The sequence below is a fragment of the Ranitomeya variabilis genome, chromosome 5 (assembly GCF_051348905.1).
Source record: "Ranitomeya variabilis isolate aRanVar5 chromosome 5, aRanVar5.hap1, whole genome shotgun sequence".
Lineage (NCBI taxonomy): Eukaryota > Metazoa > Chordata > Amphibia > Anura > Dendrobatidae > Ranitomeya > Ranitomeya variabilis.
In genome coordinates, this window is record NC_135236.1 from 226,181,406 (window position 1) to 226,207,574 (window position 26,169).

The window sequence follows — 26,169 nt, forward strand, 5'->3', positions numbered from 1 at the left end:
TGTATTACAAACTGTCGTACCAGACACAGACACTACAAAATGCCCAGCGCTGTGTGTGCCCGTTAAACAATGAAGGGATGTGCCTTTAATAAACCGATTGGCCGGTACCAAAAGTCAGCTACGGGTACAGGTGGCCTATCCAAAGGCCATGAATATTAACCCCTTCATGACCGCCAATGCATCTTTTTACTGACCTGACATATAAGAGAATAGCATCCCCATACAGGTGACAATCCAGCAGCTGTCTGCTGTACACTATAGCTGATAACTTACTGCATTAGCCACAATCAGTGTTGTCACCATCCATATCTGTTTAACCCCTTAGATGCTGCTGTCAATATTGACTCCAGCATATAAATGGTTAAAAGATTGTGGGCCTTCCTCTTTATCCCCATCGGCACGCTGAGATCATGATTGTGTGGTCCTGATGTTTGCCATGGCAATTCAAGAGCAAATAGTGGCATTAGAGTCTGCCAGCTATAGCGACCTGTTCAGAATTTAAGTGGTAAAAATACACGTTTTCATTCCTATCATGTCACTTTGCATTAATTCCTGAAAATCACCTGACGGGTTAATAAACTACCTGACAGCAGTTTTCAATATATCGAGGGGGGCTGCTTTTAAAATGGTATCAGTTTTGGAGATTTCCCTGTATATAGGACCCCTAAAGTCACTTTAAACATTGATTAGTCCCTAAAAAACTAAACTTTGTAAATTTCCTTGAAAAAATGAAAAATTACTGTTACATTTTTAAACCTTCTGAAATGATGACAAATTAAAATAAAATATCATTTTATGTAAAGCAGACATGAGGGAAATGTTACTTATTAATGTTTTGCTATGGTATGGCTATCTGGATTAACCCCTTCCTGACATCCGACGTACTATCCCGTCGAGGTGGGGTGGGCCCGTATGACCGCCGACGGGATAGTACGTCATAGCCGATCGGCCGCGCTCACGGGGGGAGCGCGGCCGATCGCGGCCGGGTGTCGGCTGCATATCGCAGCTGACATCCGGCACTATGTGCCAGGAGCGGTCACGGACCGCCCCCGGCACATTAACCCCCGGCACACCGCGATCAAACATGATCGCGATGTGCCGGCGATGCAGGGAAGCATCGCGCAGGGAGAGGGCTCCCTGCGGGCTTCCCTGAGCCCCCCGCAGCAACGCGATGTGATCGCGTTGCTGCGAGGGTCTTACCTCCCTCCCTGCCTGCTCCAGACCCGGATCCAAGATGGCCGCGGATCCGGGTCCTGCAGGGAGGGAGGTGGCTTCACAGACGCCTGCTCAGAGCAGGCACTGTGAAGCAGCCTGCACTTCTCGCAGATCGGTGATCTGTCAGAGTGCTATGCAAACTGACAGATCACCGATCTGTATTGTCCCCCACTGGGGCAAAGTAAAAAAGTAAAAAAAAAATTTCCAAATGTGTAAAAAAAAATAAAAAAAAAATATTCCAAAATAATGAAAAAAAAAATATATATATTATTCCCATAAATACATTTCTTTATCTAAATTTAAAAAAAAAAACAATAAAAGTACACATATTTAGTATCGCCACGTCCGTAACGACCCAACCTATAAAACTGCCACACTAGTTAACCCCTTCAGTAAACACCGTAAGAAAAAAAAAAAAAAAACGAGGCAAAAAACAACGCTTTATTACCATACCGCCGAACAAAAAGTGGAATAGCACGCGATCAAAAAGACTGATATAAATATCCATGGTACCGCTGAAAACGTCATCTTGTCCCGCAAAAAACAAGCCGCCATACAGCATCATCAGCAAAAAAATAAAAAAGTTATAGTCCTGAGAATAAAGCGATACCAAAATAATTATTTTTTCTATAAAATAGTTTTTATCGTATAAAAGCGCCAAAACATAAAAAAAATGATATAAATGAGATATCGCTGTAATCGTACTGACCCGACGAATAAAACTGCTTTATCAATTTTACCAAACCCGGAACGGTATAAACGCCTCTCCCAAAAGAAATTCATGAATAGCAGGTTTTTGGTCATTCTGCCTCACAAAAATTGGAATAAAAAGCGATCAAAAACGGTCACGTGTCCAAAAATGTTACCAATAAAAACGTCAACTCGTCCCGCAAAAAACAAGACCTCACATGACTCTGTGGAGCAAATGTGGAAAAATTATAGGTCTCAAAATGTGGAGACGCAAAAACTTTTTTGCTATAAAAAGCGTCGCTGGTTTCACACTTCCGTTTTTGTCTGCAGCGTTTTTTGCACAAAAAAAGCATGCGTTTTTTCCCTATATTTAACATTGAAAACGCATGCGTTTTTTTGTACGCGTTTGGTCGCGTTTTCAAACGCATGCGGTTTTTTTCTGCATGCGTTCATTTTCAGAAATACAACCTGCAGTATTTTCTTGCGTTTTTAAGCACATGCGTTTGCGTTAAAAACGCATGCATTTTTATCGAAAAAAAACAGAAAACACACTGAAAAGCCACCCACCACCATCAAGGTGATAAAGGGATCCAAACCCTAACCCTAACTCTACCCCTAACCTCACCCCTAACCGTTTAATGAACATTTTCTGACAGTCATAGTGCCACGTATTTCAGTGCCACGTATTTCAGTGCCACGTATTTCAGTGCCATGTATCACGTATTTCAGTGCCACGTGTTTCAGTGCCACGTATTTCAGTGCCACCTATCACGTATTTCAGTGCCACATATTTTAGTACCACGTATTTCAGTTGCACGTATTTCAGTGCCACGTATTTCAGTGCCACGTATCACGTATTTCAGTGCCACGTGTTTCAGTGCCACGTATTTAAGTGCCACGTATCACATATTTCAGTGCCACGTATTTAAGTGCCACGTATTTAAGTGCCACATATCACATATTTCAGTGCCACTTATTTAAGTGCCACGTATTTCAGTGCCACGTATTTCAGTGCCACGTATTTCAGTGCCACGTATTTCAGTGCCACGTGTTTCAGTGCCACGTATTTAAGTGCCACGTATCACGTATTTCAGTGCCACGTATTTCAGTGCCACGTATTTCAGTGCCACATATTTCAGTGCCACGTATTTCAGTGCCACGTATTTCAGTCACGTTTAGGGTTAGGGTTAGGGTTAGGGTTAGGGCTAGGGTTGGAGGTAAAGTTAGGGTTGGGGCTAAAGTTAGGGTTGGGGCTAAAGTTAGGGTTAGGGTTTGGATTACATTTACGTTTGGATTAGGGTTGGGATTAGAATTATGGGTGTGTCAGGGCTAGGGGTGTGGTTAGGGTTACCGTTGGGATTAGGGTTAGGGGTGTGTTTGGGTTAGGGTTTCAGGTAGAATTGGGGGGTTTCCACTGTCCAGGCACATCAGGGGCTCTCCAAGCGCGACATGGCGTCCAATCTCAATTCCAGCCAATTCTGCGTTGAAAAAGTAAAACAGTGCTCCTTCCCTTCCGAGCTCTCCCGTGCGCCCAAAAAGGGGTTTACCCCAACATATGTGTTATCAGCGTACTCGGGACAAATTGAACAACAACTTCTGGGGTCCAAGTTCTCTTGTTATCCTTACGAAAATAAAAATTTGGGGGGCTAAAAATCATTTTTGTGGGAAAAAAAAGATGTTTTATTTTCACGGCTCTGCATTATAAACTGTAGTGAAACACTTGGGGGTTCAAAGTTCTCACAACACATCTAGATAAGTTCCTTGGGAGGTCTAGTTTCCAATATGGGGTCACTTGTGGGGGGTTTGTACTGTTTGGGTACATCAGGGGCTCTGCAAATGCAACGTGACGCCTGCAGACCAATCCATTTAAGGCTGCATTCCAAATGGCGCTCCTTCCCTTCCGAGCTCTGTCATGCGCCCAAACAGTGGTTCCCCCCGACATATGGGGTATCAGCGTACTCAGGACAAATTGGACAACAACTTTTGGGGTCTAATTTATCCTGTTACCCTTGTGAAAATACAAAACTGGGGGCTAAAAAATCATTTTTGTGAAAAAAAAAAAGAATTTTTATTTTCACGGCTTTGCGCTATAAACTTTAGTGAAACACTTGGGGGTTCAAAGTTCTCAAAACACATCTAGATAAGTTCCTTGGGAGGTCTAGTTTCCAATATGGGGTCACTTGTGGGGGGTTTGTACTGTTTGGGTACATCAGGGGCTCTGCAAATGCAACGTGACGGCTGCTGACCAATCCATTTAAGTCTGCATTCCAAATGGCGCTCCTTCCCTTCCGAGCTCTGTCATGCGCCCAAACAGTGGTTCCCCCCCACATATGGGGTATCAGCGTACTCAGGACAAATTGGACAACAACTTTTGGGGTCTAATTTATCCTGTTACCCTTGTGAAAATACAAAACTGGGGGCTAAAAAATCATTTTTGTGAAAAAAAAAAAAAAGAATTTTTATTTTCACGGCTTTGCGCTATAAACTTTAGTGAAACACTTGGGGGTTCAAAGTTCTCAAAACACATCTAGATAAGTTCCTTGGGAGGTCTAGTTTCCAATATGGGGTCACTTGTGGGGGGTTTGTACTGTTTGGGTACATCAGGGGCTCTGCAAATGCAACGTGACGGCTGCTGACCAATCCATTTAAGTCTGCATTCCAAATGGCGCTCCTTCCCTTCCGAGCTCTGTCATGCGCCCAAACAGTGGTTCCCCCCCACATATGGGGTATCAGCGTACTCAGGACAAATTGGAAAACAAATTTTGGGGTCCAATTTATTCTGTTACCCTTGTAAAAATACAAAGCTGGGGGCTAAAAAATCATTTTTGAGAAAAAAAAAATAAATTATTTTCACGGCTCTGCGTTATAATCTGTAGTGAAACACTTGGGGGTTCAAAGCTCTCAAAACACATCTAGATAAGTTCCTTAGGGGGTCTACTTTCCAAAATGGTGTCACTTGTAGGGAGTTTCAATGTTTAGGCACATCAGGGGCTCTCCAAACGCAACATGGCGTCCCATCTCAATTCCAGTCAATTTTGCATTGAAAAGTCAAATGGCGCTCCTTCCCTTCCAAGCTCTGCCATGCGCCCAAACAATGGTTTACACCCACATATGGGGTATCAGCGTACTCAGGACAAATTGCACAACATTTTTTGGGGTCCAATTTCTTCTCTTACCCTTGGGAAAATAAAAAATTGGGGGCAAAAAGATAATTTTTGTGAAAAAATATGATTTTTTATTTTTACAGCTCTGCATTATAAACTTCTGTGAAGCACTTGGTGGGTCAAAGTGCTCACCACACATCTAGATAAGTTCCTTAGGGGGTCTACTTTCCAAAATGGTGTCACTTGTAGGGAGTTTCAATGTTTAGGCACATCAGGGGCTGTCCAAACGCAACATGGCGTCCCATCTCAATTCCAGTCAATTTTGCATTGAAAAGTCAAATGGCGCTCCTTCCCTTCCAAGCTCTGCCATGCGCCCAAACAATGGTTTACACCCACATATGGGGTATCAGCGTACTCAGGACAAATTGCACAACATTTTTTGGGGTCAAATTTCTTCTCTTACCCTTGGGAAAATAAAAAATTGGGGGCGAAAAGATCATTTTTGTGAAAAAATATGATTTTTTATTTTTACGGCTCTGCATTATAAACTTCTGTGAAGCACTTGGTGGGTCAAAGTGCTCACCACACATCTAGATAAGTTCCTTAGGGGGTCTACTTTCCAAAATGGTGTCACTTGTAGGGAGTTTCAATGTTTAGGCACATCAGGGGCTCTCCAAACGCAACATGGCGTCCCATCTCAATTCCAGTCAATTTTGCATTGAAAAGTCAAATGGCGCTCCTTCCCTTCCAAGCTCTGCCATGCGCCTAAACAATGGTTTACACCCACATATGGGGTATCATCGTACTCAGGACAAATTGTACAACAACTTTGGGGGTCCATTTTCTCCTGTTACCCTTGGTAAAATAAAACAAATTGGAGCTGAAATAAATTTTGTGTGAAAAAAAGTTAAATGTTCATTTTTATTTAAACATTCCAAAAATTCCTGTGAAACACCTGAAGGGTTAATAAACTTCTTGAATGTGGTTTTGAGCACCTTGAGGGGTGCAGTTTTTAGAATGGTGTCACACTTGAGTATTTTCTATCATATAGACCCCTCAAAATGACTTCAAATGAGATGTGGTCCCTAAAAAAAAATGGTGTTGTAAAAATGAGAAATTGCTGGTCAACTTTTAACCCTTATAACTCCGTCACAAAAAAAAATTTTGGTTCCAAAATTGTACTGATGTAAAGTAGACATGTGGGAAATGTTACTTATTAAGTATTTTGCGTGACATATGTCTGTGATTTAAGGGCACAAAAATTCAAAGTTGGAAAATTGCAAAATTTTCAAAATTTTCGCCAAATTTCCATTTTTTTCACAAATAAACGCAAGTTATATCGAATAAATTTTACCTTTAACATGAAGTACAATATGTCACGAGAAAACAATGTCAGAATCGCCAAGATCCGTCAAAGCGTTCCAGAGTTATAGCCTCATAAAGGGACAGTGGTCAGAATTGTAAAAATTGGCCCGGTCATTAACGTGCAAACCACCCTTGGGGGTGAAGGGGTTAAAGAGACAATCATTCAAAGTTTGAAAATTGCCTTTTTTTTTACATTTCTGACAAATTTCTGATATTTTTTATAAATAAACATAAAATATATTGACCTAAATTTACCATTATTGTAAATTATAATGTGCCATAAAAAAACAGTCTCAAAATCACTGGGATTTGTTGAAGCATTCCAGAGTTATTATCACATAAAGTGACAATGACACAGGATCCATATGAAGTGTCAGTGGACGCAGTGCTGATGAATATATTCAGATAGTTGCTGATATATAAAGCCTTATTGGACAGGTTTCAGGTCAACGTGTTTCGAAGTCATACACAGGACCTCTTCATCAGGACAAAACCTAAAGTCAGGGTTGATTTACTTATATGTGGTCTCTTTTTTTTCCCTTTCCTTACACTCCTTAAAAAAAAAAACGGCCAAACAGGGCACATGATCATGTCAAAGTTTACCACAAAACAACATTTAAACAACATGAAAAAAAGGTTAAAAACCAGGGTTCTTTGTGATCAAAGACTTGCCTATGCCCCTGAAGCCTGAAAAACTATTAAAATGAATATTAAAAATGATCTTGAAACTTAAAAAAATATAAAAACAAGGCATATTGGTTATACATCTAAAACATATATATTTAGAATATATAGAATACGATCCTGCAATGATTTGATCCCTAGGGAGACCCAAACTGGACATTTATGGTCACGCGCCGCTCGGGAGTTATTCAGGACTGATGGCCGTATAAAGAGTCATAAAAGATTAATTGATGAGGATCAATTGTAGCAAATAATATTCGATCCTGTGAAGGCTTGGATTCATGGAAACCAAACCAAAAAACAACAGTGAACTGTGGCCGTGAGCCACTGGGAAAAATTGTTAAGTTCCATTGTTTTTAAAAAACGTTTATCATCAAGTAAAAGGAACTGCTATGGGTTCCAAGTTTGCACCATCCCATGCAAACCTTTATATGAGGGTCTTTGAGGAACTTTTTATCACTAGAGATCCCCACAAGAACAGCATTCCCTATACAAAAGGTATATTGATGACCTGTTCATCATTTGTGATAATTCTCTGACTAAATTACTTGATGACCCTGGTTTCTAACCTTTTTTCATGTTGGTTAAATTTTGTTGTGTGATGAACTTTGACATGATCATGTGCCCTATTTGGCCTTTTTTTTTCAAAGGAGGAAGGAAGTGAAAAAAAAGACTGCATATAAGTAAATCAACCCTGACATTTGCCATAGGTTTTGTCTTGATGAAGAGGTCCTGTGTATGACTTTGAAACGTGTTGACCTGAAATCTATCCAATAAAACATCGACTATCTGAATATATTCATTAGCAGCACATCGACTGACATTTCACCCGGATCCTGTGCCACTCTTTTCGCTTGGACCTGTGTCTTGCAGCGGCTGATATGTGATAAACATTTTGCTTAGGTGCAACTTCATCAGATGAGCAGATTCCTTTTTTCTCTGTACCTTATTGTGTTATCAGTTAAGACCTTATTGGGCTCGTTTTTTCCAGTTTCCCATATCTTCTTCATAAAGTGACAATGGTCAGATTTAAAAAATTTGGCCCGGTCACTAAGAGGTTAACCACTTTACCAGGGCATATAAACAGAGTTTATCTTTTTATTTTTAAATGCAGTTGAAAAAATATCGACAGTGTCCTTTATTCCATATTAGTTATATGACAGCTCCTAATGCAGCAAATATTCATTTTTTTATGACTGCAGTCTGGCAATGCATCTTTCCTCTTAGCACACAGTAAAATGTGCCATATGTTTTACTGCCCATTATGTGAAAATAAACCTGCCTGATAAATTGACTATATTTTTCCTTTAATTCTCCCCTTAGTAACATATCTAGATTACAGATCTATAAGTAATTTGAAAATCTAATAAGAAGCCTGATGCTCAGATGTACTCTTTGATGGAACACTGCAGTATCTCCTACAGATTAGGACCACATCCAGACTAACAAATAATTAGTAAGAGCACATCACAGATATCTTCAGTCCAGGCCAATTTTCAAACTTTTATTTAATTTTCCCCTTCCCACACGTAATGGACTCATTCTAAATCAAGGTAATTACTTTATTCAATTAGCCTTCCAAGACTTGTAGCATTATCGGCATAGAGATAATGCCCTTCAGGGGTGGTGTAGCCCTGACCTTTTCATTTGAAAGTTTCCAGATAATGTTCTAACTAGTATATGTCATATTTCCTTGATAACATCTGCCCAGTTCTCTCTTGCGTGACTTCTTTGTGAAACATAATTTAATTGTGACACTATCTGTAACTGTATCTTGCTATAAAGGTTTTTGCTATTGTGATATTGTGGCAATTTTAAATATACAATTTTTTTTGTATTCATTGTATCATTAGTCATAAAATAATTAAAATATGTAGTTATTTGATGGAGTGATAATTCACCGTGCATATTATAATCACTCACATCCGTCCTTTTTCCATTGTGCTTACAATCCATTTTCTCAGATGCATCTTCAGTTTGTATGTGGTACCCAGAAATGTGAATGGGAGTCTACTAAACCCTCTACATGATTAAGATAAATTGGAGATTTTTCTGTGGCATTCACCATGAATTCAATAGAAATATATTGCGTCTTGCTCCATTGGATGTCGTATTTTTGAATTTACGGGCCTAGTTTATCAAAGCTTTTACGCCATGTAATAGTTCAACTCATATGGCGGTACACGGAGGTAGAAGACAGGAATGCTTCAAATCTTAGGTTGGTTTATTATATGGCAGCATAAACCAACAAGAAGGGGAAAGTAAACCCAGCCCTTCAGGGAAAAACAAGAAAACAGCAAAGAAAACAAAACGCTGTAATACCGTTGATATGTATGTGGGTAGCAGCCAGCTCTGGAGCAATACAGGTTCAGTCTTTCCTCCACAAGACACAAAACCACTAGAGATTATTTCCCCAGCCTTGCTGAATAAACACTCCCTCTGGAGCCCACCTATTTAAGCCCCAGAACACACCCTGGGGTGGAGATAAGGTGGACATCCTCCCACCCGCTCTATGGATGTCCACATGAAAGCCAGCCCATTATGAAAATTAACTTAACCCTTCATGGCACTTGGTGTGCTGGAGGAAAAAACTCTAGGATTCACATCACTGAAGCCCTTAAAAGTAGTGATATATAACTCCCCTCCAGTACTTTACCATTGAATTTGTCACAGCCAGTATTCTGGCTTGAAAAGTTTTGAATAGTTGCCTACTTTTCGGGAACTCAAGGCTGCTTTAATTTTGTGACTTTTGTCTTTTTCGCACCATGTTCGCCCAGCTCCGACAAAGTGGGCAGCGCTGGGGCAATATAGGGACATGTTTGCCACTCATCAAATTCATAATGAGTGGTCACATTCGCTATGCCACAAATCATATTCTAGGAGGGAGTGGAGTATGATTTGTGGTGAATTGCACACAAAGGTGTACGCTACTCAGCCGATTCTCTTAACTCATGAAGAATCGTATGCCAGGAGCATCTGACTCCAGCACATCTCCTCATCAAGACTATAGGATCATCTGACTTCAGCACATCTCCTCATCAAGACTATAGGAACATCTGACTTCAGCACATCTCCTCATCAAGACTATAGGAGCATCTGACTTCAGCACATCTCCTCATCAAGACTATAGGAGCATCTGACTTCAGCACTTCTCCTCATCATGGCATCAAGAGTGTGGTAGTTCTTTTTCTGACCCAAAGTCAGATTGCCGGATCACCAGAAAGGCCAAATTAAGAGATTAGGCCCTTCAAAATAACAAGCACTTGGATGAAAGAATGCACACTTGTGAGCAAAACAATTCTGTTTATTCTTCAGTGAATACTTCTTCTTATACCATTTACAAACAAACAATTCATGTAGCCCCCCCATTATCCAGGTCAAGATGACTTTATTTACCATGTACCATAATAGCTTTTGCACAACCTGAACACATTGCATATGAGATACTTAGTAAATAAAGTATGAAATCCTTGACTATAAGTCTTTAAGACTAGTTAATACTAAAAAAAAATTAAAACAGAGAGGAAAAACATTTACCCCTGCTATGTAAGGAGCATCTAACTCCAACACATCTCCTCATCAAGGCATCAGGAGCGTCTGACTCCAGCACATCTCCTCATCAAGGCCGGTATCAACAACGCTGGTCTTGATGATTTGGGCTGAATATCTTTTCCCCAGATGCACTGGGTAGCATCTACAGCTTTATAGTATAAAGGCAAAATAATATTTAGAATCGAGAGTCCTCAGTGGTTGATACATTTTAATGGCTAATTGAAAAGATGGTAAATTGCAAGCTTTCGAGACTACTCAGGCCTCTTCATCAGGCATAGACTAATGCAACATCTGAAGAATTACATATTTATACACAACACAGCACAGAACTGTCATTTCATTATGGGAGAGTGATAAACAGTTGTGTCCATAAATATTGGAACAGTTGTATTGGTCTATGCCTGATGAAGAGACCTGAGTAGTCTCGAAGCTTGCAATTTGTTACCATCTTTTCAGTTAGCCATTAAAAGGTATCAACCAAAGAGGATTCTCAATTCTAAATATTATTCTATCTACTGGCTAACACGGTACCAAGATATATATCTTTCCTGTAGATTAAAGGCAGACACTAATTGTGCCTTTTTCTGAGCTCGCATGCAGTATCGTTGCACGTATTTTCCTCAGGGTCGTAAAGCAACCATACCCCCTATAACCTTATAACACGAAAGCAGCCACAACACTTTTATTTAATGCACCTTGTTTTATTATAAATGTCCTTTTTATTTTGTGCCGTCGGAAGTCTGAAACAGATCAATTATATTCTCGCTAAATAAACACTTTGTGCCACTGTACATGACAAATACGTTAATCCGACAAAACTGTATTTCTCAGCAATACCCATCATTGAAAATGACAAGAGACAGGAAATCTGTAGGTAATACCCAGCAAATGACATGTGATTATAGGTAAAGAATGATGCTATTCAATCACACGTTTAACAAGTCTTAGATGTGAAGAGACAGCTATGATTGTAATATATTGATTTATAATCACTGGCTGCCACTTTCTTACTCTTTATGTTATATTTTGTAGCGCAGATGAAAGATTTGATGCTTCATTTCATACTAATGTTCTAGTGAACTCATCTGGACACTGTGAGTATTTACCACCAGGTAAGATGACCATTTTTGTATTTTGCCTTGATTATACCATTTTTATTTCCTGATCTTCTTGTTATCTGTTTGGGATTGCATTTTAGTATTTTTTCACGTCATTGGATATTCCTTGTCTTAACCTCCATTTAAGAGATAAAATCTGCAGGTGTTTTTCAATCCCAAAGATTTTTCAAAACTTATCTTTAGGGTATGTAGTTACTTTTATGTCTTATCATGTCTGTGCTAACATACTGTTTGAAAATGATTGAAATATTTACAGTAATATATGTTATGAATTGGTTTTGGATTGGATTTTGAAGGAAATTCTGCATCAACAAAGTACCAATTTTTTAAATGAGGTTTTGTACTCAAAGAGTGGTCTGAAGTCAAGGTAAATTTCATCATAAATCCTTTTCTACTTTTTCTTCCTACTTCATTTTGTTTCAAAATCCAAGTGCATGGTGGGATGCTCAAATACAGAGTCCTTGGCAGAGGCTGTGGTCACAGCCACCTCCCCTACCCTCTAACTGAAATGAAGCCCCTGCAGGTGACATCACTGGTCTCTGCATGCTGGGTATTCTGACACCGCTCTGTTACCGGCTCATTACTGTCCATCTGATGCAGCAATATAGCGCACTCTGTGATTGTGCACAGTGCTCAGGGACAAGGCATGAAAAAATCTCACCCCTGAAACAAGGGTCACTGATGATGCTTTGTTTCAGGGAAGGGGCTGCAGCAGTGACCACAACCTCTGCCCCCTGATGATGCTTCATTTGAGAATCCCAGCATTCCTAGCAGGGAATAAAATAGAAAATCTGTTTGTGTAATTAGAGAACAGTAGGGCTGTTCTTCGGAACACCCTTCGGAACACCCATTTACACTACCGTTCAAAAGTTTAGGGTCACCCAGACAATTTTGTGTTTTCCATGAAAACTTATAGTTATATTAATCAAATGAGTTGTCAAATGAATTAAATCTAGTCCAGACATTGACAAGGTTCGAAAAAAAGATTTTTATTTGAAATAATATTTTTCTCCTTCAAACTTTGCTGTCATCAAAGAATGCTCCCTTTGCAGCAATTACAGCATTGCAGACCTTTGGCATTCTAGCAGTTAATTTGCTGAGGTAATCTGGAGAAATGTCACCCCATGCATCTTGAAGCCCCTCTCACAAGTTGGATTGGCTTGATGGGCACTTTTTGCATACCATACGGTCAAGCTGCTCCCACAACAGCTCAATGGGGTTGAGATTTGGTGACTGCGCTGGCCACTCCATTACAGATAGAATACCAGCTGCCTGCTTCTTCCCTAAATAGCTCTTGCATAATTTGGAGGTGTGCTTTGGGTCATTGTCCTGTTGAAGGATGACTGCGGAGACCCATGTGTCATAGACAATGCCTTCCCCCCCTCCCGCGAGTCCCATAAAGACAACGCAAACAGGCCTAGATGGGTTGAACAGGTCCTGTAGTAGGATGAAATTGGCTCCAATCAAGCGCTGTCTACAGGGTTTGGCATTGCATTGCAAAATGGAGTGATAGCCTTCCTTATTCAAAATCCCTTTTACCTTGTACAAATCTCCCCCTTTACTAGCACCAAAGCAACCCCAGACTATCACATTACCTCCTCCTTGCTTGACAGATGGCATCAGGCACTATCACAAAGGTTCTTCTGTGTGATCCAAACACCTCAAACTTGGATTTGTCTGTCCATAACACTTTTTTCCAATCTTCCTCTGTCCAATGTCTGTGTTCTTTTGCCCATATTAATCTTTTCCTTTTATTAGTCGGTCTCAGATATGGCTTTTTCTTTAACACTTTGCCGTGAAGGCTAGCATTCCGGAGTCGCCTCTTCACTGTAGACGTTGACACTGGCATTTTGCGTGTACTATTTAATGAAGCTGCCAGTTGAGGACCTGTGAGGCATTGATATCTCAAACTATAGACTCTAATGTATTTGTCTTGTTGATCAGTTGTGCAGCGGGGCCTCCCACTTCTCTTTCTACTCTGGTTAGAGCCTGTTTGTGCTCTCCTCTGCAGGGAGTAGTACACACCGTTGTAGGAGATCTTCAGTGTCTTGGCAATTTCTCGCATGGAATAGCCTTCATTTCGAAGAACCAGAATAGACTGTCGAGTTTCACATGAAAGTTCTTTTTTTCAGGCAATTTTGAGAGTCTAATGGAACCAACAAATGTAATGCTGCAGATTCTCAACTAGCTCAAAGGAAGGTCAGGTTTATAGCTTCTCTAATCAGCCAAACTGTTTTCAGCTGTGCTAACATACTTGCACAAGGGTTTTCAAGGGTATTCTAACAATTCATTAGCTTTCTTACACAGTTAGCAAACACAAAGTACCATAAGAACACTGTGATGGTTGTTGGAAATGGGCTTCAATACACCTATGAAGATATTGCATTTCAAACAAGATGTTTGCAGCTAAAATAGTCATTTACCACATTAACAATGTATAGAGTGTATTTCTGAATCATTTAATGTTAGCTTCATTGGAAAAAACTGATTTTCTTTCAAAAATAAGGAAATTTCTAAGTGACCCTAAACTTTTGAACTGTAGTGTATATGTATTGTTTTTTCATATCACAATCTGCATTAAAAAAGTTAAAAAGCTAACAATTTCCACACTGGCTTCTAGATTCACACTTCTGACTTCTCATTTTTTTTTACTTTTCAGCAGCCTCATTACGTTCATAGGCTTGATTACAATGACAGGAAACACCTCTATACTTAGTTCATACCCCTGGGTCCACCTTTGACATTAGATGATTTCACAGTTGACCCTGCTCCTTCTCCCTTCACACGGAACCTATGCGGTCACTCCTTTGATGCTTCAATACAAAAAATCAGGTCTAAGCCAGTCTTAATTTTACTGCTAATTTACTCTTGGATTTCCTGAAACAGGAAGCATAAGTCTAGAATAGCCTCAATGGCCAGTGTGAAAATTTCATGATATTTAAAACAAAAAAATATTCTGATATGAAAAATAAATAAAGCATTACCAAAAATGAACAAAAACTAATTTAATATAAAAACCTGGTTTGAACTGTAGAACATTTTATGATGACACATTTCCTTTTCAATAGAATTTGTTTCTGTTAGTGGTTTCTTAGTTGTGAAAGAAAGGGAAGTAGAGATATCCTTTATACCTGGGGTTCCTAATGTTCTTGTATCCTATCCAACAACAGTAGGCGGTATATGAAATATATTATGAAGTACTGGTAAAATTGCCTTAAAATTTACACTGTAGCAATGACAATGTACATTCTAATAGCAAAACAAAATCCCCCCAAAATGTGGCAAAATCTAAATCTGCGATTATTTGTTCAATTAAGAGTTCTACACTAGTTGTTTTAATATCAAGTACATGTAAAAGACCAAGTCTAGTGCCTCTGATATTGCTTTGACCCTGGCATCTAGTTCTTGATTGTGTCTCTGGATTCAATATAAACTTATCACAGTTTGGGAATTGCAAATTCCAGAACCATTAGATGGAGAGGACTTCTCAATATAACCCTCTAAAAAACACTTTCGATTTGCTTTAATGAACAAAGAATGATGTTTCTGAAATTCTATGAAATTGCATTGTATTCGATTTAAAGGTACTTGTTTAACTAACAGGAAAGCATGGAAGAAATAGATGTCTGTGTGAGACAACATGTGAGCAACAATAAAAAATTGATTTCTATTATGTTTTTTTTTCTTCTGATATACTACTGTTATCCGAAAACAGAAAGAATATATTCTCCTACATAAATTCACCATGAAGCTGATTTTTTTATGACTAGTACAATGCCATGACTGTACTGGTCTTTTGATTACTTCTCCAACAAATTCACTTTGATTGGTCTGTATTTTCAGTCAGTGTAATTTCCAGTGTAAGGAAATTGTAAGAACTTTTTAGTTAAGAAAGTTGCATTGTGAAGAGAACAAATTCAGTACCCTATTAGCGTATAAGAACATCATCATGGTGGACCTGAGTTATTAGCCAGAGAAGATACCCAATAACAAAATGCGGCTCATGTTTTGGTGGAACCGAGCTTCATATGTATTACATGGTCTTTTTTCAATTGGGTTCTGGTCGTGAGGTTTATGGCACGTATTATAATTTCTACATGTGATTGATGAGTTAACTTCTCATTAAAAATAAGCTTTCATTTTCATCATGAGATATGAATAATATTATCATTCTCATTGATCCATCAACATTATACATGAAATCATCTGCGTGGTGGTGCCATCTCTATTTTAATGTGGACATATGATGACTTATACAATCACTCCACCATTAGGTACCATCCAAGTACTTAATTTGCATCACTTTCTATTTATCTTCACAGTAATTATAAATCAGTTCTTTAAAAAATACCAAATCAACTTGTTTTTTTCGAAAGACTTAAAAGATCAATGGAAATGTGTATAAAAAAAAAGCAACGGAAAAAAAAAAATTCTCAAAACGTTTTCATTCTTCCAATGTAGAAAAATACAAATGAAAGATAAAAATGAACTTAAAGTAAAAAATCTAATGAAACATTTAAATGTAATAGCAACCAATATTTGATAAAATCTAGAATTAGCAGAAGCCACATCACCTAGTTTCTAGTAACATAGGTTATGGGTGGAGTAGGGCATCTCTATAAACTGGTGTAGATCATGTGAACATACTGTATACTACTACACAGAGAAGAGTTCAGGACACTGTAACATTCACCTTTATTCCATCTCTACCATAAACTTAGTACATAATACTGAGGTTTGTTTGCAATATGACAGCACTATAATCCTAATCTAATATTCCAGTCCTAAAAGCCTAATATACCCATCCATACTTCTAATGTTCCATTATTTAATTATTGTTTTACGTTAGCTTGTAGAATTCTGCATTGTAAAATGCATTTGCATTCAAAAAGTATTTCACAACACTCTCCAGACTTTAGAATTCTGAAGATTACATCTTTTTACATACCGTATTTTCCGGCGTACAAGACGACTTTTTAACCCCTGAAAATCTTCTTAAAAGTCGGGGGTCGTCTTGTACGCCGGGAATCGCCTTGTACGCCGGGTGTATATGGTGGGTGGGGGGGGGGGGAGTGATCCTGATGACGACGAGGGGGCGTCTCACAGAAAAGTGAGTATCCCCCATTACCTTATCATAGCGCTGCAGCGTGGGGTCTCTGTGCTGGGAGCGGCGGCGGCTGCTGTGCTGTGCTGTGGTGGCTCCTCTTCTGCAGTGTGGGGCCTCTGGTGCTGTGGGGCGGTGGCGGCGGCGGCGTATCTTCATGCAGTCGGGGCTCCTCCGGCATCTCAGCCTGGAAGCCCCGCCGGCAACTCCATCGGTACAATGCGCTGGCCTCCGGGAAAATGGCCGCTGCTTAGATTCAGATCTCGTTGAGATCTGAATCTGAGCATGCGCAGCCCCCAGCGGCCGGGCCACCGCATCGCACCTATTGAGCTGCCTCCGGGAAAATGGCCACTGCTCAGATTCAGATCTCGTCTCCCGAGATCTCGGGACGAGATCTGAATCTGAGCAGCGGCCATTTTCCCGGAGGCCACCTGACCGCATTGTACCCATGGAGTTGCCGGCGGGGCTTCCAGTCTTTGAGATGCTGGAGGAGCCCCGACTGTATGAAGATACGACGCCGCCACCGCCCCACAGCACCAGAGGCCCCACACTGCAGAAGAGGAGCCGCCACAGCACAGCACAGCACAGCACAGCAGCCGCCGCTCCCAGCACAGAGACCCCACGCTGCAGCGCTATGATAAGGTAATGGGGGATACTCACTTTCCTGTGAGACGCCCCCTCGTCCTCATCAGGATCACTCCCCCCCCCCCCAAAAGGCACATATTCACCGGCCCTATAAGACGACATAGGGTGTATAAGAAGACCCCCGACTTTTAAGAAGATTTTATTTTTTAACTGGTAAAGTTGGGGGGTCGTCTTATACGCCCAGTCGTCTTATACGCCGGAAAATACGGTAGATAGAAAAGTCACCCTCTGTCACCATAAATATTTGCTAGTTTTGTTGTTTTTGTTTCTGCACTTAAACAGTTGTATGAATAAGTCATATATTTCATAAAAAAAATATTTTTAATGATTTTTTTTTATTTTGTATTTGATATGTGAGCCAGTCTAATTCTTGAGGAGTACCCTCAGTTATGTAGCAAAATACATATAGTTGTGTATACAATAACCAGTTCTCTATTCCTGTGGTCCCCCGGATTTTGGCCGTTGCAGTAGAAAGGAGGACATCAGAAAACTGCATGAATTTTGGCACGATCCTCATCACTTTGACATCATATAAACATTAACAACATGAAAGAGGCCCCTAGACATTGGTGAGGTGCATTGCTACATGATCACAGACTTATTAGTGGAAAAGCCAAACTTTACCTGCCAAAAATGCAAGCTTGGGTCCCTGTTGGAGAAAAGTTGCAATGTCTAGAAAAGAGAACAGCTACATTAAAAATAATTAAGAAAGGTTATACAGGAAAATCTATACAGTATGTCCTTGTGCTGGGTGATGAATTCTTAGACAGAGCAGAAGTATCTCTTCAGAATACAGAAAGAGAAGACATTTTAGAGTGTACCTGAAGAAACAGAGGAATGGAAGCATGTGACCCAGAGAAGTAGGAGGATTGGGAAAAAGGTAATTTTCAGAATTAGTATGTAACAGTGCATTATAACATTTTATTTTTTTGCTTTGTCCCAATTAATTTGCACAGCACTGTAGGGAGAGAAATGGGAGGCGCAGACTTCTGAGTGTAGTAGTTAGTTTCCAAAGGTGTGTACTCAGTGTGAATCGACTCACCTTTTTGGAGTCTTGATATACTGCGTATAGATCCAATCCATGGATCACTCCATCCTTCTTTTCATTCAGTTTGCTGCAGGGATCTTGGAACTGATGAGCGCACTGAACAGTCCTTTCATAGGCGATAACACTTTGTAAATATTTCTCCCAGCAATATGCGCTCCTGAAGGATGATGATGGAACTCGATATTCTGATTCAAGGATGATTTTTATTTCAAACTAAAATACAACCGGTTTTGACTTCTTAGTGTCTTCCTCAGGTATAATGTCATGCATATAAACAGATCTATCTGACAGATAGATACACCACCATTATTGTTGCAAAAGTGCTGAAAATACTTTTGTGGCAACGCAAATATTTTCCTGCACTTTTTACTGAATGTTACTGATTTTTCCAGATTTTATAAAATTTTGCTTGTGTTTCCGATCACAAATCTGAATTTGCCATATTTGTGCCAAATTTATCGATTTTGACCATCATTTTCCAAAGAAATTCGCTCATCACTACTTGTAAGCACAAGTCCTCTTGGATGGAAAAAGAAAAATGTTGTGAAGGAGAAACAGAGAGTGGTGGTCACAGAGGCCACTATCTGCAGACCAGATATAACCTCAAAGGAAGTGTGCTTTCGTCCAGGTGCAAAAATCAAAGATGTGTCTGACAGGATATCATAACTCTTCAAACGTACAGATGACTACCCATTCCTGCTAGTACATGTGGTGACAAATGACACTGCAATAAAGGGACCTGGAAACTATCTGCTGTGACTTTGAAGATTTAGGCAAGAAAGTGAAAGAACTGGCAGCGCAGTTAATCTAGTCATCCATCCTCCCAGTGGATGACCATGCAACAAGGAGGTGGAAGAAGATTCTACAGGTAAACAACTGCCTACATCGATGGTTTCATAAGCAAGGAATTGGATTTCTGTATGAGAGTGAATTACCTATACGATAGACTACTTGCTAGAGATGGGGTGCACCTTACCAAAACAAGAGCAGCTACTAACACAGGAAAAGCAATATATCATTGGCATCACTGAAGCTTGGTGGGATGATGCTCATGACTGGAATACAAGGCTAGAAGAATGCAACTTATTTGCAAGAAACAAACTTAATAAACGGGGGTTAGGTGTATGTTAGAGAAACGTATATCTCCACAGAGATTGGAGCTTCTGAAACTGGGAGTTCTGTGGAAACTGTTTGGGTAAGAATACAAAGAGAGAACAATGGAACGGACACCATTGTAGGTGTTTACTACAGGCCACCTGGGCAAGCTGAAGATATGGATGAACTCTTTATGCATCAGATGGCCAAGTTCTTAAAAAAATCATGGGCAATTTCAACTATCCTGACATTTGTTGGGAAGCTCTCTCAGGCAAAAGTGACAGGTCCAGCAAATTCTTATCCTCTCTTGTAACTTAATCTTCCAAAAGGTAGAAGAGAAAACAAGGGGATCTGCTACCTTTCAATATAATCCTTATAAACAGGGAGGAAATGGTTGAGTAAGTAAGGGTGGCTGGGACCCTAGGAGGCAACGATCATGCTATCACATAATTTTGCATAACTAGAGATGGAAGACTCAAGGCCCCGTCTCACTTAGCGATTTACCAACGATCACGACCAGCGATATGACCTGGCCGTGATCGTTGGTAAGTCGCTGTGTGGTCGCTGGGGAGCTGTCACACAGACAGCTCTCTCCAGCGACCAACGATCAGGGGAACGAGTTCGGCATCGTTGAAACTGTCTTCAACGATGCCGAAGTCCCCCTGCAGCACCCGGGTAACCAGGGTAAACATCGGGTTACTAAGCGCAGGGCCGCGCTTAGTAACCCGATGTTTACCCTGGTTACCAAAAAAAACAAACAGTACATACTCGCCTTTCGGTGTCCAGGTCCCTTGCCGTCTGCTTCCTGCTCTGACTGACTGAGCCGCCGTACACTGAGAGCAGAGCGCAGCGGTGACGTCACTGCTGTGCTCTCACTTCTCACTGTACGGCCGGCAGTCAGCTCAGTGAGAGCAGGAAGCAGACGGCAAGGGACCTGACGGACATCAGAAGGCGAGTATGTACTGTTTGTTTTTTTTTACATTTACGCTGGTAACCAGGGTAAACATCGGGTTACTAAGCGCGGCCCTGCGCTTAGTAACCCGATGTTTACCCTGGTTACCAGTGAAGACATCGCTGGATCGGTGTCACACACACCGATTCAGCAATGTCAGCGGGGCCTCAACGACCAAAAAAAGGTCCAGGCCATTCCGACACGACCAGCGATCTCGCAGCAGGGGCCTGATCGCTGGTACGTGTCACACATAGCGAGATCGCTATGGAGGTCGCTGTTGCGTCACAAAACTTGTGACTCAGCAGCGATCTCGCTAGCGATCTCGCTATGTGAGACGGGGCCTTTAGACTTCAAGGTTGGATTTCAGTAACACAGATTTTACAGATTTTAAGGGACTCAGAAAGAGGATAGCAGGGATCCAATGACTGGATGTCTGTCATGCTGCAGCAGTGCAGGTAAATGCAAACTCCACTAGATGGCAGCAGAGTGGAGAGAGGTCTGAAATCCTACTCAGTGCAAACCAGCAGATCTGCAGCGAGGCTAAAACCAGGTGGCAGCAGATTAGTCAGACAAGCCAGGTCGATATGCCCTGACCCCTGACATGACCAGACCGGGAAAGGAGAGACAAGACCCAAATCCCAGTCTGAATCATGACAATGTACTTAAGGTCAAATATGTCCAGCAAGGTTGGGAAATTTAGAAAAATTATATTCTCAACGCACAGTAGTAAACAATCTCTGAAAGAGGGAAGAATAGAAAGCATTTAAGGAAACCAGGATGGATGAATACATAACTTAAACACATACAAAAAAGGAAGAAAGAAATGATTATCAAATGGAAAAAAGGGAGGCATATCTAAAGCAGAATACAATGCTGTCTGTAGAACTTGCTGACATGCATCAGATTAACTAAAGCTGATAATGAATTAAAGCTTACAATAGACATCAAAAGCAATAAAAAGGGATTTTGGGGGGATATCAAAAGTAAAGGAAAAGTCAAATATACTATAGGATTTTTACAGGATGAAAATGGTGAAGTGGTAAAAAATGATGTTGAGAAAACTTTTAAATTCCTATTTTGCATCTGTTTTCTCTCAAAAAATAAATGTAACATCAAATGATCTTTACTGTACTATAGAAGAAATAGAAGAATTCACACTGTCTATAAACAGAAATATAATGAGGGAATACTTAGCTAACAAATAAATTCAAGTCTCCAGGTCCAGATGAATTACATCCTAGGGTACCGAAGTCGATAGCAGAGGAAATTATGAAACCACTCTCCATAATCTTTGAAAATTCTTGGAAAACAGGAGAAGTACCAGAAGACTGGAGAAGAGCAAACGTTTTCCTTATCTTCAAGAAGTGAAAGAAGGTGGACCCAGGGAACTATAGGACTGTGAGCTTGAATTTTATACAAGTAAAGATCTTTGAAAAAAATATTAAACATGTATGAAAAGTAGAAGGATGATAATGAAGTGATTAATCAAAGCCAGCATGCATTTGTAACTACCAAGTCATATCAGACTAACGTAATTTCCTTATATGACAGAATCATTGACTAGGTGGATCAGGGAAATTCAATAGATATAGAATATCTTGACTTCAGCAAAGCATTTGACAAAGTATCTCATATCATCCTTATTGAAAAAAATGACCAAGCATGGAACGGACAAGGCAACTGTTAGGTGGATTCATAACTGGGTTAGTGATCAGACCCAAAGAAGGTAATAAATGGCTGCACATCCAGATGGAAGAATGTCTCAAATGGGGTAACCCAGGGCTTTGTCCAGGGCTCTGTGTTGCTGAACATATTTATCAGAGATGTAAGTGAAGGAATTTAGGGTAAACTGATTAAATTTCCTGATGACACAAAGCTAGTAGGGATAGCTAATATTAGAGACGAGAGAGAGAGAGGGAATTCAAAAAGATCTAAACAAACTGGAACTTTGGACAACAACTAAAATAATTTTTTTTTAACAGAGAGAAATGCAAAGTCCTTCATCTGGGCAAGAAAAATGAAAAATGGAATACACAATGGGAGGAATAGGGCTAAGCAACAGCACATGTGCCACACAAAAGGTTGATACATAAAATGTGCCACACAAAAGGTTGATACATAAAATGAGAATAATGGGGATAGGGGAAAATATGTGTAAGTGGGTTGAGAGCTGGCTCAGGGATAGGAAAAAAAGGGTGGTTATTAATGGAGCACACTCGGACTGGGTCGCGGTTAGCAGTGGGGTACCACAGGGGTCAGTATTGGGCCCTCTTCTTTTTAACATATTTATTAATGACCTTGTAGGGGGCATTCAGAGTAGAATTTCAATATTTGCAGATGACACTAAACTCTGCAGGGTAATCAATACAGGGGAGGACAATTTTATATTACAGGATGATTTATGTAAACTAGAAGCTTGGGCTGATAAATGGCAAATGAGCTTTAATGGGGATAAATGTAAGGTCATGCACTTGGGTAGAAGTAATAAGATGTATAACTATGTGCTTAATTCTAAAACTCTGGGCAAAACCATCAATGAAAAATACCTGGGTGTATGGGTGGATGACAAACTCATATTCAGAGGCCAGTGTCAGGCAGCTGCTACAAAGGCAAATAAAATAATGGGATGTATTAAAAGAGGCATAGATGCTCATGAGGAGAACATAATTTTACCTCTATACAAAGCACTAGTTCAACCACACTTAGAATACTGTGCACAGTTCTGGTCTCCGGTGTATAAGAAAGACATAGCTGAACTAGAGCGGGTGCAGAGAAGAGCAACCAAGGTTATTAGAGGACTGGGGGGTCTGCAATACCAAGATAGGTTATTACACTTGGGGCTGTTTAGTTTGGAAAAACAAAGACTAAGGGGTGATCTTATTTTGATGTATAAATATATATATGAGGGGACAGTACAAAGACCTTTCTGATGATCTTTTTTATCATAGACCTGAGACAGGGACAAGTGGGCATCCTCTGCGTCTGGAGGAAAGAAGGTTTACGCATAATAACAGACATGGATTCTTTACTGTAAGAGCAGTGAGACTATGGAACTCTCTGCCGTATGATGTTGTAATGAGTGATTCATTACTTAAATTTAAGAGGGGACTGGATGCCTTTCTTGAAAAGTATAATGTTGCAGGGTATATTGTTATGATCTGGTAACCTTGGAGCCGCATGAGAGACTTTCTCAGGAGAGGTGGTACCTGTACTGACCGCAAACCCTAAACTAACACCGCAACTAGAAGTAGCCGTGGGATGTACCTAACACGTCCTAGACATCTCGACACAGCCGGAGGACTAAATACCCCTATAGATGGAATTGGGAATTCTATCTTGCCTCAGAGCAGAACCCCAAAGGATAGGCAGCCCCCCACAAATATTGACTGTGAGTATAAGAGGAAAGACACACGCAGGCAGAAAAACAGGATTTAGCAAAAGAGGCACTTCTAACTAAATAGAAAAGGATAGGACTGAATTCTAAGCGGTCAGTATTAAAATCCTAAAAATATCCACAGCAGATAATACAAATATTCCACATCTAATCATCATTAAAGACATAGAAAGTATATCTACATCTCCTGAGAATCCAGCATGACTGAAAAATCCAAACAAGGTCTAAGCTGGACAAAAACGCAATAAATTGCACTGAATTGCAAAGCACACTGCATGTGTGCACAGAGACAAAAAACCAGAAACTTATCTTAGCTGAATTTGGCAGCAAGGCATGAGGAGCCAGAGAGAGATGCAATCCCTCCAAGTACAATGGACAACTGGCACAGACTCATGGATCCTGCACACCTAAATACCTAATAGAGCTGCAATCAGCAGAAACACCTGCCCGGATTACAACCCCAAGACAACTGCACTACCACCAACAACCACCGGAGGGAGCCCAAGAGCAGAATTCACAATAGTACCCCCCCCTTGAAGAGGGGTCACCGAACCCTCACCAGAGCCCCCAGGCCGATCAGGACGAGCCAGATGAAAGGCACGGACCAAATCAGCAGCATGGACATCAGAGGCAAAAACCCAAGAATTATCCTCCTGGCCATAACCCTTCCATTTGACAAGATACTGACGCTTCCGCCTCGAAAAGCGAGAATCCAAAATCTTCTCAACCACATACTCCAACTCCCCATCAACCAACACAGGAGCAGGATGATCAACAGAAGGAACAATGGGCACCACATATTTCCACAATAAAGATCTATGGAAAACATTATGGATGGCAAAAGAGGCCGGAAGGGCCAAACAAAAAGACACCGGATTGATAATCTCAGAAATCCTATAAGGACCAATAAACCGAGGCTTAAACGGGAAGACAACCAGACCAAATCCCCAACCCGAAGCCGGGCGGGAACCAACACACCGATGACGGTTAGCAAAACGCTGAGCCTCCTCCTGAGACAACACCAAATTGTCCACCACATGAGCCCAAATCTGCTGCAACCTGTCAACCACAGAATCCACACCAGGACAATCAGAAGGTTCAACTTGCCCCAAAGAAAAACGAGGATGAAAACCAAAATTACAAAAGAAGGGCGAAACCAAGGTAACCGAACTAGCCCGATTATTAAGGGCAAACTCGGCCAATGGCAAGAAAGCCACCCAATCATCCTGATCAGCAGACACAAAGCATCTCAAATAAGTCTCCAAAGTCTGATTAGTTTGCTCAGTCTGGCCATTTGTCTGAGGATGAAATGCGGAAGAAAAAGACAAATCAATGCCCAGCCTAGCACAAAAGGCCCGCCAAAACCTAGAAACAAACTGGGAACCTCTGTCAGACACAATATTCTCCGGAATACCATGCTAACGAACCACATGCTGAAAAAACAACGGAACCAAATCAGAAGAGGAAGGCAATTTAGGCATAGGCACCAAATGAACCATCTTAGAAAACCGGTCACAAACCATCCAGATAACTGACATCCTCTGGGAAACTGGAAGATCTGAAATAAAATCCATAGAAATATGCATCCAGGGCCTCTCAGGGACCGGCAAAGGCAAAAGCAACCCACTAGCACGGGAACAACAAGGCTTGGCCCGCGCACAAGTCCCACAGGACTGCACAAAAGAACGCACATCACGCGACAATGAAGGCCACCAAAAGGACCTACCTAACAAATTCTCTGGTACCAAAAATACCAGGATGGCCAGCCAACACAGAACAATGAACCTCAGAAATCACTCTACTAGTCCATCTATCAGGAACAAAGAGTTTCCCCACTGGACAGCGGTCAGGTTTGTCAGCCTGAAATTCCTGCAGAACCTGTCGCAAATCAGGGGAAATGGCAGAAAGGACCACCCCTTCCTTCAGAATGCCGACCGGCTCAAGTACCTCAGGAGAATCAGGCAAAAAACTCCTAGAGAGGGCATCAGCCTTAATATTCTTAGAACCTGGAAGATACAAAACCATGAAATCAAAACGGGAGAAAAACAGGGACCATCGAGCCTGTCTAGGATTCAGCCGTTTGGCAGATTCGAGGTAAATCAGATTTTTATGATCAGTCAAGACCACAATACGGTGCTTGGCTCCCTCAAGCCAATGTCGCCATTCCTCAAACGCCCACTTCATAGCCAACAACTCCCGATTG

At 40.8% G+C, this 26,169-nt stretch overlaps 1 protein-coding gene across 1 annotated transcript in view; it reads left to right on the top strand.

Annotated features, from left to right (window-relative positions):
* Positions 1 to 26,169, top strand: part of CHRNA7 (cholinergic receptor nicotinic alpha 7 subunit) — a 510,896-nt gene that overhangs the window by 383,590 nt on the left and 101,137 nt on the right. The window contains exon 5 of the mRNA XM_077263866.1: positions 11,643 to 11,722. Within this exon, the coding sequence (XP_077119981.1) occupies positions 11,643 to 11,722 (80 nt within the window). The remainder of the gene's footprint in view (positions 1 to 11,642; positions 11,723 to 26,169) is intronic.